This window comes from Alligator sinensis, unplaced genomic scaffold, assembly GCF_000455745.1.
Source record: "Alligator sinensis unplaced genomic scaffold, ASM45574v1 scaffold639_1, whole genome shotgun sequence".
Classification (NCBI taxonomy): domain Eukaryota; kingdom Metazoa; phylum Chordata; order Crocodylia; family Alligatoridae; genus Alligator; species Alligator sinensis.
In genome coordinates, this window is record NW_005842771.1 from 33,961 (window position 1) to 49,981 (window position 16,021).

The window sequence follows — 16,021 nt, forward strand, 5'->3', positions numbered from 1 at the left end:
CCCCACCCCATCCATGCCACTATGGCCACCTCCACGGAGCAAGCAGGGTGGGACGAGGCCAGCAGAGCCTCACCCCTCCCATTCCATCTGCTCCACTGGCACTGCCTCCAGGGCTGGCCTCACCCCCATCCCTTGCTCTATCTCCTGTATCCCCACCATCATGGCGGTACTCTGCCATGCCACCGCCTCCTGTCCATCAGCCAATCAGCGGGTGAATAAAGCATTATGGACAGACAGACAGACTACGGCTTTTATAATATTAGAATATTGGCCAGAAAAGGAAGACCAAGGAACCGATGGGTCTACCATGAAATAGCTAGGCAAGCAAAGGGTAATTTTAAATGGTTCTATGTCAGAGTGCCAGAAGGTTTTGAGTGGAGCCTCACTGGTGTCTGTCCCGAGTCCAGTGATATTCAACATGTTTATTAATTATATGGATGCTGGAACAGAAAGCTTCTTGCACAAATGTGCAGATGACACAAAAATGGGGAAGAACTGTGAATATTCTGGAAGGACCTTGACAGTCTGGATATCTACAACTCGGGAACAGATACGAGGCCCTGGCAGCCCTGGAGGAGAAGGACGAAGGGGATGCCTCCAGCGGAGATGGTGCCGCTGCACGCACGACACAGATGGCGCAGAGAGTAAGCACTAGGAGGAAGAAACGCCGGGTCCTTGTCATCAGGGGTTCCATCCTAAGGGGAACGGAGGGCCCCATCTGCCGACCTGACCCCATGGCACGCGAGGTCTGCTACATGCCCGGGGCTCGGATCCAAGATATCACAGAGAGGATCCCGGCCTACATTTGACCCTCAGACCAGTACCCCATGGTCCTTATCCATGTGGGAACAAATGACACGGCCAGGGGCAACCCAGACCGCATCATGAAGGACTTCGAGGCCTTGGGGGCCAAGCTCAAAGAGACGGGAGTGCAGGTGGTATTCTCCTTTATTCTCCTGGTAAGTAGACGCGGACAGCGACATGAGGCCTGAATCGGCGAGGTTAACCGGTGGTTATGGAGCTGGTGTGGTCAGGTAGTCCTCGGGTTTCTGGACAATGACCCACACTTTCGCACAGGGGACATGCTTGGGAGCGATGGGCTACATCTCTCTCCTAAAGGCAAGTGTGTCTTTTCTTCCAGGTTGGCTGATCTCGTATGACGTGCTTTAAACTAGCTTCGCTGGGGGATGGGGCCACAGGAGGACAGGAGGACACCTCCCAACCAAGATGGGTGACAAGCACAAGGAGTAGCCAGGTAAGTGATGGGGGTCCAGATAGTCCTAAGAATCGGGGGGTGGTGCATGCACCAATACAAGGCCTTAAATGCCGCTACACTAATGCTCGTAGCATGGGAAATAAACAGGAGGAACTTGCCCTCCGGATAGCTGGTACAAAACCAGACATAGTAGGGCTCACAAAAACCTGGTGATATTCATCCCACAACTGGGCAGTAAACATTAGGGGCTACAGACTATACAGGCAGGATAGAAAAGGGAGGAAAGGTGGGGGTGTGGTGCTCTACATCAAAAGCAATACACATCCTCAACTAACAGGATGGGATCAGAGGAGGGGCAGGCTGAAGTACTCTAGGTCAGAATACAGGGGGGTCATGGGGAAAGGGACTTAACAGTGGGGGTCTACTACAGACCTCCCAACCAAGGGGAAGAGCTGGACCATGAATTCTCGGTCAAGCTTGCGGAGGCACTTAAGGCAAGGGATGCAGTCGTCATGGGTGATCTAAATTACCCAGACATCTGCTGGGAGGAGCAGTCAGCCAGGTTGGACCTCTCGCAAAAGTTCCTTGCTGAGATACAGGACCTCCACTTAACCCAGGAGGTGCACAGTCCTACCAGGGGGAATGCTCTGCTGGACCTGGTCCTGGCCACAGGCGACAACCTGGTGAGGGGACTCCAGGTTCTTGACCACATGGGCGACAGTGATCATCGCCTGCTGGAATTCACCATCCAGTGCAGGGTGTCAAGGGCCTGCAGTAAGGCAGTAGCCCTTGACTGCAAGAGGGCCAACTTCAATGAGTTGAGGAGATTGGTAGGAGAGGCACGGGGGTCCTGGAGAATTGGGGAACTGGGTGTCCAAGATGAGTGGTCATTCCTTAAGAAGATGATCCTCTGAGCCCTGTCAGTACTTAGTAATTAAAAGTGCCTCGACACAGCAGAATTCTTAGCACGATGCGAGTACTCGGTGCAAGGGATGCCTCGCTACGGCGGGAAAAGCCTTGGTGCAGTGATCAGCTCCCTCCAAAACTAGCAGCTGCACTGTTTGGATGCATGCTACCGATTGGCTCATTGTAAATTATTCATACCCGGCGGCTAGCAATTGGCTCACTAGCCGTATAAAAGCTTGGGTAGTTTCCACCCAAGTCGGAGAACTCCGCGTGCACGTTGGGAACGAGTTCCTCGTGTACCTTGGAGCAAAATTGGAGGCCTGATCAACCACCAACCACTCCCCGTCGACGACCGTCCCGACGTACCCCATTCCCTGCATGCTCGGAAACATCGGTGTGCCACCCGGTTTTCTCTTTTGTTTGTAACCTGTACGGAGCGTGCCTATACTGTGTGCATCCACACAAGTCCCTGTACGTCAGTTTGTAAGTAAACTTCTTTTCAATTCAACCAGTACGCGTTTGTGCCTAATTCCACTCCATCGCGGCCCCATTCCGGCTATACTCGGCACCCACAAGCCCAAGGGGTAACAGTCTCAATGAGAATCAAAGCGGGCAGGAGTGCTCAAAAGCCCCCCTGGCTCACCAAAGCATCCAGGAATGTCTCAAAGCTAAAAAGGAGGCGTACACCCAATGGAAGGGAGGGGCCATCATCAAGTATACCTCTATTGCTCGGGTTTGTAGGGGGGCTGTTAGGAAAGCTAAGGCAGATATGGAACTAGGGCTAGCATCAAGGATCAAGGACAACAAAAAGTCCTTTTCTAAATACATGGGGAGTACGAAGAAAGCACCGGGTAACGTGGGGCCCCTGCGGGATACGCTTGGCAATCTGGTGGTTGCACTAGAGGAAAAGGCAGACCTTTTTAATAATTTCTTTGCCTCCATTTTTTTGTTCAGGGACCAGGACTCCCTCACTGAGATTCAGGATGGACTCAGGAGAGATTCTGACAGGCCTAAGGTCAGGAAGGACTGAGTTAGGGAACTTCTGGAGGGGCTGGATGTGTTCCAATCAGCAGGTCCAGATGCTCTGCACCCCAGGGTGCTGAGGGAATTGGCAGAGGTTATCAAGGGGTCCCTGGCGTGGCTTTATGAGCACTCATGGTACTCTGGCCAGCTGCCAGATGACTGGAAGAGGGCCAGTGTGGTCCCCATTTTCAAAAAAGGGAGGAGGGAGAACCTGGGCAACTATAGGCCCGTTAGTTTTACTTTGATTCTGGGGAAGCTCTTTGAGAAAATTATCCAGGAGCACATCTGGGAAGGACCAGCGGGGGGATTATGCTCAGGGGCAACCAGCATGGTTTCATTAGGGGCAGGTCCTGTCAGACCAACCTGATTGCCTTCTACGATCAGGTCACAAAATCATTGGACACAGGTGTCGCGGTGGATGTAGTCTTTCTGGACTTTAGGAAGGCCTTCAACACTGTTTCCCACCCCATTCTCATTAAAAAGCTGGGTGACTGTAACATTGGTGCCTACACAGTCAGATGGGTTGCAAATTGGCTGAGGGGCCGCACCCAGAGAGTGGTGGTGGATGGGTCAGATTTGACCTGGAGGGATGTGGGCAGTGAAGTCCTCCAGAGCTCAGTCCTTGGGCCCGCACTGTTTAATCTCTTTATTAGCAACTTGGACGAGGGGGTAAAAAGCACCTTGTTCAAATTCACTGACAACACCAAGATCTGGGGCAAGGTGGGCATGCTAGAAGGAAGGGACAGGATACAGCTGGACCTGGACAGGTTACAGGGGTGGGCAAATGATAATAGGATGGGATTCAATACTGACAGGTACAAGGTACTGCACTTGGGCAGTAAGAACCAGCAGCATACCTATAGGCTGGGGAACTCCCTTCTTGAAAGCACAGTGGCAGAAAGAGATCTTGGAGTCATTATTGATTCCAAAATGAAGATGGGCTGCCAATGTGAGGACGCGGTCAGTAAGGCCAACCGCACCTTGTCATGCATCCACAGATGTAACACAAGCAGGGCCAAGGAGGTGATCCTCCCCCTCTATGCAACACTGGTCAGGCCACAGCTGGAGTACTGCATCCAGTTCTGGGTGCCGCACTTTAGGACAGATGAGGCCAGCATTGAGAGGGTCCAGAGGAGGGCCACTTGCATGATCCAGGGGCAGCAGGGCAGACCCTATGAGGAGAGGCTACGGGACCTGGACCTGTTCAGCCTTCACAAGAGAAGGCTGAGAGGGGACCTGGTGGCTGTCTACAAACTTACCAGGGGGGACCAGCGGGGAATGGGAGGCACCCTGTTCACCCGAGCATCTCCCAGAGTAACAAGGAATAATGGCCATAAGTTGTTTGAGAGTAGGTTCAGGCTGGACATTACAGGCCCTATTTCACAGTCAGGGCAGCTAGGATCTGGAACCAACTTCCAAGGGAAGTGGTGATGGCTCCTACCTTGGGGGTCTTTAAGACGAGGCTTGACAATTACCTAGCTGGGGCCATATGAGCCCAGTATTCTCTCCTGCCCAGGGCAGGGGGTCAGACTTGAAGATCTACTTAGGTCCCTTCTGACCCTACCAACTATGAATCTGTGAATCTAGGCAGGAGCCAAAAGGATGAATTTCAATGCTGACAAATGCAAGGTGCTATACCTCAGAAAGAATAATCAAAAATAAAAATACAAAATGGGTGACGACTAGCTGGATGACAGCACTACAGAGAAGGATCTAGGAGTCTTGGTGTATTACAGACTCAATATTAGTCTTCAGTGTTATGCAGTTGCACAAAATGCAAATGCATTTTTGGTTTGCATCAATAGGAGCATTAGGTGCAAGACATGTAGGATTGCAAACTCTGACTGAAGCTATTCCAGGAGATTTTTTTCCCTCAGCATGATGTAATGACATTAATAGGGGTGCACTGATAGAGATTTTTTTGGCCAATACCAATGGCTGATTTTTAACAAGCCATATTGGCCAATAGTGAGCCAATTGCTGATATGCAGCCAGGCAGCTTGGAGAGCAGGGTCTAGCTGGTAAGTCTGTTGTGAGGGAAGGGGCAAAGGGAGAGGGAAGGGGCATGGTGGGGGCTGCAGATTGAGACCCCAGCAGTGAGGGAGGGAGTGGGACTGGGGCAGGGGCAGGTGCTGCACAGCTGGGGTGGAGCACAGGACAGAGCTGTGAACAGATCATCCAGGGGGTGCGGTGGGGGGAGGTGGAGAGCCAGCTCCTGCTGCTGCACACACCTCAGGAGGGCATGGAGGGCATGTGCCCCCAGATCTGTGCACGAGACAAAGGTGGGCTGCTGCTGTGGGCTGGGGTGGCGCTGAGCTCTTCCTTGTGGAGGTCTGAGCCAGGTGGTGGTGGTGCTGGGAGGGGGGGCTGTAACCCAAAATTTGCTGTAGAGTGCTGGGAGGGGGGGCTGTAACCCAAAATTTGCTGTAGTCCCACCACACAGTGCTGCTGCCTGCTCCAAGTGCAGCCCCAGCCCAGCCTCCCTGCCAGGAAGAACGTGACACCACCCCAGCCCTGACCCACAGCAGCAGCATGTCCTTGTCCCACGTGCAGATCTGGGGGCACATGTCCCCCATGCCTCCCGGGGTGTGTGCAGCAGTGGGAGCAGCCTCCCCCCCCCCCCCACCCCACCATGCCTCCCAGGCGAGCCACTTGCGGCTCCATTCTGCACCCTGCTCTGGCTGTGCAATGCCTCCCCCTGCCCCAGCTGCAGCCCCACTCCCTCACTGCTGGGGTCTCAATCTTCCCCCTCCATGCCCCTTCCCTCATAACAGACTTTCCAGGCAGACGCTGCTTTCCACACTGCCAGGCTGTGCTCCTGGCTACCTGTGTAGTGTGCTGCAGCTGCGCATATGCACAGGGTATTTATCGAAGACGTTATGGGCCACATCAGCCGAAAAAAGTCAGTTGCCAATACTGTTAATTTTCCTTAACATCAGTGCCGATCCAATATGGGACTGATGTATCCGTGCACCTTTAGTCATTAATTGTACTGTTTAACCTGTTCACAATATCAATCTCCCAGATTGCTTTCAATAGTCACTGGGAGATCAACGCGATTCTGGTAGACTCCCGGCCAGTCCAGGAGGGTTAACAACCCTAAAGACATGGGAGCTAACAGTGCCTCTTTATTTAGCACTGGTTAGACCCCATCTAAAGTATTATGTGCAGTGTTGGGCTCCATATCATAAAAAGGGTGTGGAGAAGTTAGAGTGGGTCCTGAGAGGGCAGCAAAAATATTAATGGGCTTGGAAGTCAAGTCATACTAGGAGAGGTTGAAGAAAGCAGTAGTTTGAAGTAGTTTTCATATATCTGAAGGGCTGTCATAAAGAAGAGGGAGCACACCTTTTGCTGTTGCTGCAGAGAGCAGGACACAAACTGATGGCTTCAAGTTGCAGCAAGACAGGTTTAGACTGAATAACAGGAAAAAAAAACTTTTTCGCTGTTAGAACAGTGAGGCAGCAGAATAAACTGCCTAGGGAAGCTGTGGATTCTCCATCATTGGAGGAGTTGAAGAAGAAGCTGGATAAGCATTGCCAGGAATTATCTAGGACAGTGTTTCTCAACCTCAAGGCACCCCCCACCTAATTTTCCTGAATATAGCAGCACCCCAGGGAGCCAGTTGAGAATCTAAATTCAGAAAAGTTATGGAATGCTGCCTTGAGGCTGAAAAGGTTGGAAAACATTGATCTAGCTGGTGCCAGGAGGGTGGAGGGCAGGGGAAGAGCAGGACTTCACTCTGCTGTGCCCTGCTCTTTCCACCCCTCTCTAACCCTGGTTCATACTTGAGGGGGCAAGGGTGGCCTTTGAAGGCTACTCCATAGGGTTATGTTTGCCAGTGACCAAAGCCATCTGTCCTGGGAGCATGGGAGAAGCAGTGGGGCCAAGGTGGACTGAAAAACATGGCTCCGTCCATGCATCCATCCCTTTACATGCCCACAGCAGAGTGTGCTGCTCAGTGTGGGGACAGGTAGCGCAGGTGTGCTGGATGGTTGGGGAGGGCAGCAACAGCAGTTCTGAGAGGAGTAGCCAGGGACCCTGCTGGTCTGCAAGATGCTACAGTGGGTGCAGGGAGCTGGACGGTAGGAGGAGAGTGCTTTACTCCTCACACACAGGCTAGACACCACAGCACCCCTCAAAAGATCTCATGGCACTCCGGGGTGCTGCAGTACCCTGGTTGAGAATTAATAATCTAGGAGTAGCTATCCTTATGCTATACTATGGGTATTTTCCATGCTTTTGGGTTTTGCTGACTGCCAAATGGGGCAGAAATAAATTCTTTCTTCCTGCTTTTGCTATATGTGCCAGAGATTTTTTTCACCTTCCTCAGAAGTGTTGGGCATTGGTCGCAGGCAGGTGTGGGGATTTTGACTGGGGTGTGCCAGTGTTCGTCCTGGAATTAAAACCCAGAGGGGTTACCCCCTCCAGTCGGGGTCAGACCAATCACCACATTTAGGGCCAGGAATGAATTTTACTTCACAGTCAGATTGATATGGACTGTGAAGGTTTTGCCTTCCTCTGCAGCAGGTGGCATGGCCTTCTTTTTTCTTGGATATCTCAAGAGTATTTGAACATGTCTTGCAGTGGCAGGACGCTGACCTCCATTGTCTCCCTGCTTTACCTGTGGCAGATTATGGTGCTATGCTTTGTGGCTGTGTGATGGGGTTGACTGTGCAGTTTTAGTAATAGTGTAACCCAGGTACACCCAAGGGTGTGCCCTATTCTCAATTGGATGGGACGGGTAGGCAGGAGGGGGTACTGTGAGAGGGATGCCAAAATTTCGAGTGGATCCCTCTTTCCTCTATAGAGTTAGCCCAAGCCCAAAGTTCTTAACTATATACAATTTATTGAGTAATACATAAACATAAAACTAAATATCTTATACATATATTTACACAGTGAACATTAACTAATAACCAAGGTCAAACCCTAAATAACACTATTTACCCATCACAATAAAACAATTTCAGCAGCATCAACACAATACAACATCACAATACAACATTTCAATTGCAAAATATAAGGTGCAAACAGGAACACTCTTAATAACATCTATTCCTTTAATATAGTCCCTGACTCATGGCAAGAGATAGTCCTCCTTCCAATGGGGTCCCTTGGGGGGTGTCCAGGAAGCACCAGGGGCCCCTCCCCTTACAGCCTTGACTAGGTAGTGGGGCTGCTCACCCAGCCCCTTCTCTGGGGTTGCCTGCCCCAAATGTCTTTCCCCTGTGGGACCCTTGGGCCCAATGACTCACGCTCCCTCAGGTGGCGGTGGTCAGGGCACAGGTCGATGGGGTCTCCTCTGCTGGGGCGCCTCTCCAGGCCTCTTCCACGCTGCTGGGCTCCTCCCTACCCTGTGCCCCGCTCTGGGCTCCGAGGGCTCAGCTTCTCTCAGCTGCTGCACCACCGCTGCTGGCTTCTGGGTGCTGACCCTCATGCTGCAGCACTACTATTTCCCCATGCCCTGGCTTAGGTACCGAGGGCTCTCTTAGCACAGGCTGGGCCCTTCAGGCTCCGGCCATCTGGCCATCCTCACGCCGGATGCCTAACCCAAGCAGCCTCCGCTGCTCCCTGGCTCCCAAGGCTTGGGCCCGTGCACCATCTTGTGCACCATACGACCTGGCTGCTTGTCTGGAGATGGGGCCTGAGCCGCCTCGCTGCAGCCCCCAAGGCCCTTGCCCCATGCACTGCTCCATGCACCGTGTGGCCCACTGGCCCTGCTGGAGTTGCAGGCTCGAGCCACTCCTTGCGGCTCCCAAAGCCTGGGCTCCGTGCACCGAACCGCGCACCGTGATGGGCCTGAGCCGTCTCACACCACTCCCAGGGCCAGGTCTCCCCGCACCGTTCCCGTGCACCATCAACAGCCTGAGTGGTCTTGCACCACTCCCAAGGCTGCTTCTCCAGTGACGGCTTCAGGAGCCTTGGACCTATTGCCTGCTGGGGGAGAGCTCCCCCGCTTTTCCTGGCTCCACTCATCTTGAGTCCGTCGCTGCATCTGCCCAGTGTGCTGAGCACGCTGGGCTTTTAGTTACACGGGAGGCTCCGCCCCTGGAGTTTTCCAGACCAGCAAAGCGCAGTCTTCAATCAGGTCCAGGGGCTCCTTGCACCCCCCACCACCTCTGAGCAAGGGCGGGGTAAGCCCCTCCCAGCTGTTACCTTATTGGTGGAAATGTTCCACCAATCTGCAGTGTCCTTCTCCAAGCCAGGCTTGCCAGGCAAAAGCAGTGAGCCAGCCGCAATAGGTTAGACAAAGATTTGTATGGGGTGGTTGGGATAGGGATGATCCTACCTCAGGGTTTGGACTAGATGAGAAGCAGCTAACCTGCGGTATGTATGCACCTGCTATGTGTGGCACAGGGCACATCAGAGATGAGAAAGGGCAGGAAGCAGAAACCACAGAGCAGCAGATTGCAAAGGGGAAAGGAATAGGAGTGGCATTAAGGGAGGATGTGGGGCTCGTTTGTGGCATGGTTGCCAAAAAGATTGGACCCTGCTACAGTGGAAAAGCTCCAGAGGTCCTGTCGAGCTCTACTTTTCTATGATTTCCAGAGAGCTGACTCAAAGAGGTGGGTGTTGCTAACGCACACTGGACTGAGTGATACTTTTTACCCTCCCCCCCTTTTTTTTTGTTGCACAAAGGGCTTTTTCCTCAAGGCTGAAATTTCTGAGGCAGTGGTTAAAGGTTTAAAATCTGGATCTTCATTTTTAACACCCGGCATATATTCAGTTTCTGGTAACTGAAAACAGAAACATTCCAGGGTCTGAGTGAAAAGCTTCAGTGAAACCAAACAGTTTTTACCAAATGGCTGATTTTTTTTTTTATTTGGTTTTCACTTGATGGTAACAAACAAACTGATAAAACCCCAAACCAAGCCAACAAAACAAACAAATCCTCAACTGTGCAGTTGCCAAAGCTCAGCTATTTTCACTTTCAGATTTACACTGAATAAATACTTCTGATAACGTTCCTGTTTTCTGTAATGAAAACCTGAAAGACAGTCAGGCAGGAAACAGCCTTTTTATCAGGCAATTTTTTGTTTTGCTTGAGTACAGTTTTGAATTTCCATCACTTTAAACCCTAAAACTTTTGCAAAAAAATGGCAGTTTGTTTGCCAAATATAGAAGAAACTTCTCTTTTTATGAAACACCCCAGGGTTTTGTCAAAATTTTTGGTTCTAGCTTAGGCCATCTTTGTCTATCAGGTGGACAGTCAAATCTCCCCCAGGATGTGCTGGCTGAACCCCCCAGGTGGACAGCTCAGCCGAGACACATGCCTCCATGTCCATTATCCTCTGCTGTGCCATGTGAATCTGGCTGTATACTTTGGCAAATGGGGCACAGAGTCCAGTGTCTAGATATGCCATGAGCCACTGGGTCCCGCTCCCCACTGTCCCCCTTGCTGCCTCCCCAGAAATAGGATATGAAGGATGGGTACATCATTCCCCACTCACCTGAGGCATGTGGAGACTTCTGGTGGGCAGATTGCATGACTTCTAGGCTCAGCCCAACCCATTCACCCATAGTGACTAGTGTTAATCATGGAGGCCCCACTCCCCAGCTTAGTAGCACTTATCTCCAGCACTCAAAGGGTTAACATCACCCCATATCCCTCTCCAGAAGGAGAGGACACCCGCTCCCCACCCCCAACCGCTCCACTTGGAGGAATGGTGTGTAGGGTGTTAAATCTGCCCCTCTAGCACACAAGGGAGTTAGCAACATCCTCAAGTTTCCCTGGGATTGAAGACTTAAAATTCGCGCCCCCCAAGGAAGGAGAGGGGTCTCCAGGATCAGAAGAAAGGGGGTGCCCGGGGTGTGGACTCACAGCTGTGAAGTTGTCTGCCAAGGCGACAGCCAGCCACACTAGGATCAGCCAGTTCCTCATGGTGGGGGACCCTGCTGAAGCAACACTGAGGAGTCAGTCCCCATGACAGCACACTCCCAACACCTCCCCAGCACCATGCCTGGGCCAGACTGGGGGGTGGGGAGGGCAAACTCTTCCCAGAGTCCTATGCCTCTCCACCCGCCCCTATGTCCACTGCCTGGTCATCCCCGGTGTCCGTCTGTCCACTTACCCCTTGTGTCTGTCCACCCCCACTTCTCCCTGGCAACATTTATCTGCTCCTCTACTCCTTCTGGTCTGTTTGTTCATTCCCCCTCCCCCATGTCCATCTGTCTGTTCAGCTCTTGTGCCCACCTGCCCACTGATCTCCTGCATGGCCCGGTCTGTCCATGCTCTGTGCCTGTCTGCCTATCTGGATCTGTCCACCTGTCCAGTCTTTCTGTGCCCATCTGCCCTCTTTGTCTGGATCTGCTTGTCCCTTTCTGTGCCTGTTATGTCTGCCCCTGTGCCTTTTACCCACCGTGCTTGTCTCTGAGCCGTTCTGTGTTTGCCCCTCTCTCTCTGTCTGCGTATCTGTCTCCCCCTCTCTGTGCCTGACTCTAGCTCTGCCCGCCTCCTGCCCCGCCACCAGTTCTTTCGCAATCTTTCATCACATGTCCAGTGTAGATACTAGTTTCATCTGGCGGCCCCCCCTCCTCAGCCCAGTGGACAGGAAACCAGGCAGAGAGACTGAGTGAATTTGGTAGGACGGGCAGAAGAGGAAACAACAGACCCATAAAGAAGAGGGAGTGGGGACCCCTACTTAGCAAAAACCTGACCTACTCCTTGCCCTCCAGAGCTGCCCTTGTTGGGTACTGAAACCAAGTCCATGGCAGGGGATTTGGGAAGGCGGTGGGGGTGGGGGGTCAGATGGGTGACCCCCCATTGGCTGGCTCTGGCCCTGGCCTGTTAAAGATTAAGGATGATTGATCCCTGGTGTGACTTCCCGTAAATCAGGGGGGCGGGGGCTGCTGGCCTTGTGGGGCTCTAGAGGGACTTTCCAGTTCTGGAGAAATGCCAGGTAGGAAGTGGCCACAGCCTTATCCCCACAGTAACTGGGGAGGGTGCCTAATAGTTCAAGGGCCAGCTCTGCTGGGAGAGTCCCTCCCGATCATGCCAACACATTTTTTTTCTAATTGAACATTTTTCAGGTTTCAAGCCAAATCAATTCCAAATCTGTGAGTCAGTCAAGAACCATAAGTGGCCCTACTACCAGCAAACATCCTCCACCCCACCTGGGGCTTCAGATGTTTCCAAATCCTTTGGCAGGCATCCTATGTGCAGGCACAAGCCCAGAGGCTTGGGGGTTTGATTGCCCCCAGGTTAGCCATAAGGCCCCAGAAGCAAGCTAGGGAGGAGTCTCCCATTTCCATAAAGTGGGCATAAAGCCAAGATCTTTCCATTGGAAGTCTAAGTGGGAGGTTAACTATACATTACCTCTGTGGGTACTCCCCCATGCCAGGAGAGAGGTTTTCCCCGGGTGTGACTAGGAAAACTGCCTTGGTGGTCACAGTGTTTCCTCTGCCAGGTAAGTATGGTCATGTCAACACTCCACAACAATGCACAGGCATTTCAGTGCCCCAGCCAGGGCCCAATCCTGATTGCCATCACCCCAGCACTGATCAGGAGCTCCTTGAAGGTGACGGGTAAAGAAGAGATTAGGATCTGGCCCTGGTCTTCCACTACTGGGCTCCTTTGAGTGATGGGTAGGGGGTGCACGCAGGTGCACGTGCACCCCCTGAGCTTGGTGGTGCATCCCCTGCAAAAAGCGCCACCAACGCTGCCAGTGGTGCCTACAGGCAGTTGCTGCTCACCACCCCTGCTCCCCCTTGCTGTCAGCACCACCAGTGATGTCTGTGGGCAGTCCCTGACTGCTGCTGGCAGCATCTGTGGGTGGTCACTGACTGCCAGTCAGCAAATGCCACCCCCCACCCTCCCGGCTGACACTGCCACAGCTGCCTGCAGGAGCTCCCTGCTTGCCACCGCCACGCCCCGACTACCGCCTGCGGGTGGTCACTGTGCCCCCCCCAGCCTCTGGGGCCTTGCAGCGTTTATGCTTTGAGCAACAGTTTGCATGTGGGGCAGGGGGCTGAGATCTCCATAAGCATTTTGGATTCCACCCCATTCTCAGTGATAACAAGTGGGTGAGCGCCCTGGGTGCCGAAGAGAAGGAATGCCAACAGGTGCTGCCTGGGCAGGGCGAGGGACACAGCCGTGAGCAGCCTGTTTGGGGGGCTGCTGGGAAGGGGGGAGGGTGGTTCCTGCCACTGTGTGCACTCCTGGTCAAGCATGGTGTGTGTGTGTGCCCTCTGGATTTGGGTGCAGGGCGAGGGCAGGCTGCCACTGTGGGCTTTGCCCCAGGTGCCAAACTTCCTTGCCATAGCACTGGTGATAATTTCCCCAACCCTGTGCTCATCCCTTGGCAAGTCCCCACTCCTTGCTTCTCCAGGGAATCTGATTCAGTCATGCAAGGGTTATCTGGGCCTTGCTGCCAAAACAGGTATAAAAAAAGCCATAGACAATGAGCCAGGCCAGCTGGATTCTCTACATAGTGTCTTGAGGTACAGGCCTGGCACCAAACCAAACTGTTCTGCTCCTGTCCTGACTAAAAGCTGATAAACTGGGGCACGATTTTGAATCAGGCCTAGAGTCAGGAGTTGACAGGAACTACTGCAAAGAGAAAACAGAATGGGATCAGAATCTGATCCAGGACCTGGTCCGATCCCTAAGGGGACAATGAGCCCAAGTCTCCTTTCTCACCCACCTTGTTACATCAGCAAGCCCACTGATGTCATCAGCAAGCCCACTGATGTCATCAGCCTCCCTTGTAACTTACCCTGGTGGAGCGGGAGCCTGCTGGGCCCACTGGGTCATTGTGACTCTGGAGCTTGCAGGAAAGACATCTGGATGAGGCAATCTGAACAGCTTTCTAGAGAAGAGGCATGCAATGAAGGACAATGTCTTTGTAGTTATAGCCCATCCCTAGTGGATTAAAGTAGTAGAATGGTGCTTATACTAGGAGAGCCGTACTGATATAGAACACTACTCTACCACTGTAACTGTGTCCATGCTGTGGGTTGTACTGCTCTTTTTGGCCATAGACACATGAATGGGACCTGTGGGGTAAATCCCAGCTGCCCCAAGAAAAAACAGAAGTTGAGGACACATGACACAGTGACCTGAACCACAATAAATCTAATCTAAAAAAGGATAGTATACCTCAGATCCAATCCAAAGTATTTTCTTCACAGACTAATTGGTTTCTTTCAGGGAAAGTAGTTTGTTTCCAGTTGGCCATGGCTTATTTCTGTCTTGGGCCAACACAATTCATGTAGCTATGACCTCATCATCCTCTACCAGTTGGTACTGGTACAAAATCTGTGGCTAGAACAGGCCTTGTGAGAAGAAAAAATGATGCTACTATGACCTTTGTGGGAGACCTGATAAGCTGAGAATGTGCTTGAAATAGCTCATGAGCAGTTTAAATGAATGGTGTGCTGTGTAAGTGTGTGCTGCAGGTGCGGCATAATCATTCACAGTCCACATCAAATATACTCCAAGGGACCAGAGTTTGCAAACTTGGACCTCGCTACTCATTTGTGCAAGAGGTCTCCATTAGGGGTTGGATTAAAGCTGCTAAACAAACTTGCTAAGATCTGATGACTATCCTAAAGCTCTCCACTGTCACAGCCAAGTGCAATATGCATCTGAGGAGCTTGCCAAAAATCAGGGTCTTGTGGGTTGCTTCTATTTAGAAAAGAAATTGATGATAACTAAGGGTCTTTGTTGGAATTGTGTTTATTAACAAAGCTTGGGCAGGAAGTCATGCTTTCCTGATCACAAGTGGCATCAAGCACCAAGCTAGTATTTCATTAGTCACAGGTGTAAGCCTCTTTCCAGCCAGCACTATGCCCAAAAGCTCTAACTTTCTGTCAGGGTTGTGCCATCTCTCTCTGGCTGTCTTTTGACTTTCTTCTGTCTCTGTGTTTCTCTTTCTCTCTCTCTCTCTCTCTCTCTCTCTCACACACACACACATTCACATACACAAATAGCTGCACTCCAATGATCATGATCACAGATCTAGTTGTGATCATGATCTTCAAATACAGATCGGCAGATCTAGGATTCTGAAAAGCGGGGTGCAGATGGTATGGCACATCACCATCACTTGTAGCACAATGTACCTTTTCCTCCAGTTAAAGAGAACCTGGAAGGTTTACTAATATGCTAGGTGCCTGGTACTATATTATCGAGTTCAAGATCAAAGCTAAAACAATATACCTTCACTGGAACGTGCGCTCATTTGCTAGATAATATATTGAACTAAAAAAAACAACTAGGCAACAAAAAAAGAGTCAAATGATCATGTCATCAATCCTGTTGCCATTTTTGTTAAATGTACGTCTCTTGTTCAGATTCATAAAACAAAATCTAATTTTCTGGAGTGCCTTGACAGTGCTTCCAATACTTCACGGCAAGTCATTCTACACTCCAGTTAATAGCACCACACATGGATGAAGGTTTTGAGCTAGAGCTGAGAACAGTCTGCAGGCCTGCGAAATAGGAGAGAGAGTGATTACCAAGAGTGGCTGGCCCTGCTATGTGTTCAAATGAAAGCTGGACAGCAACCGCTATCCAGTTCTTACATGCTTTCAAGCTTTAACTTGACAGCTGGTTGGCTCTTTTTATAGCTAGATTGTCATTTTAATCCCGTGATGATTACTTTGCAGGTGTGGCCAGGCTAAATTTACTGTGCGATTCACCTGTTAATTGTGTAATACATGTGTAGAGTGTAGTAGGGGCCATGATTTAACAGGCAACAGGAGAAAGGACAGTTTCAACAGTGCAACATCAAGACCATTAAAAAGGAGAAGAGGCTGGTCAGCACCTGTGGAGCAGAGAGATCGCTGGGAATCAGGGAGGTGATAAGGAGCTACAGGGGCATGGGTGACTGGTTCCACCTTAGTCAGGGCCCCCCCCTGCGACCAGTCTGGACA

The 16,021-nt window shown here is 51.5% G+C and overlaps 2 protein-coding genes and 1 pseudogene across 4 annotated transcripts in view; 1 reads left to right on the forward strand and 2 right to left on the reverse strand.

The window, feature by feature from the left end:
- The window catches only part of SERPING1 (serpin family G member 1), a 20,532-nt gene extending 8,894 nt beyond the window's left edge, over window positions 1–11,638 (reverse strand). Inside the window, exons 1-2 of one of the 3 annotated variants that reach the window (XM_006034766.3) lie at window positions 11,506–11,638; window positions 10,968–11,038 (exon numbers count right to left, since the gene is read on the reverse strand). In XM_006034766.3, the coding sequence (XP_006034828.1) occupies window positions 10,968–11,027 (60 nt within the window). In that variant the 5' untranslated portion in view covers window positions 11,028–11,038; window positions 11,506–11,638. Of the gene's footprint in view, window positions 1–10,967; window positions 11,042–11,339; window positions 11,392–11,505 lie in introns of those variants that run through there. The other 2 variants (XM_025216860.1, XM_025216859.1) reach the window with 2 other exon arrangements.
- Window positions 11,639–12,362: 724 nt separating this feature from the next.
- Window positions 12,363–12,560, reverse strand: LOC112552108 (annotated as a pseudogene).
- Window positions 12,559–16,021, forward strand: part of LOC102384381 (ubiquitin-conjugating enzyme E2 L3-like) — a 6,905-nt gene continuing 3,442 nt past the window's right edge. The window contains exon 1 of the mRNA XM_014525242.1: window positions 12,559–12,670. Within this exon, the coding sequence (XP_014380728.1) occupies window positions 12,559–12,670 (112 nt within the window). The remainder of the gene's footprint in view (window positions 12,671–16,021) is intronic.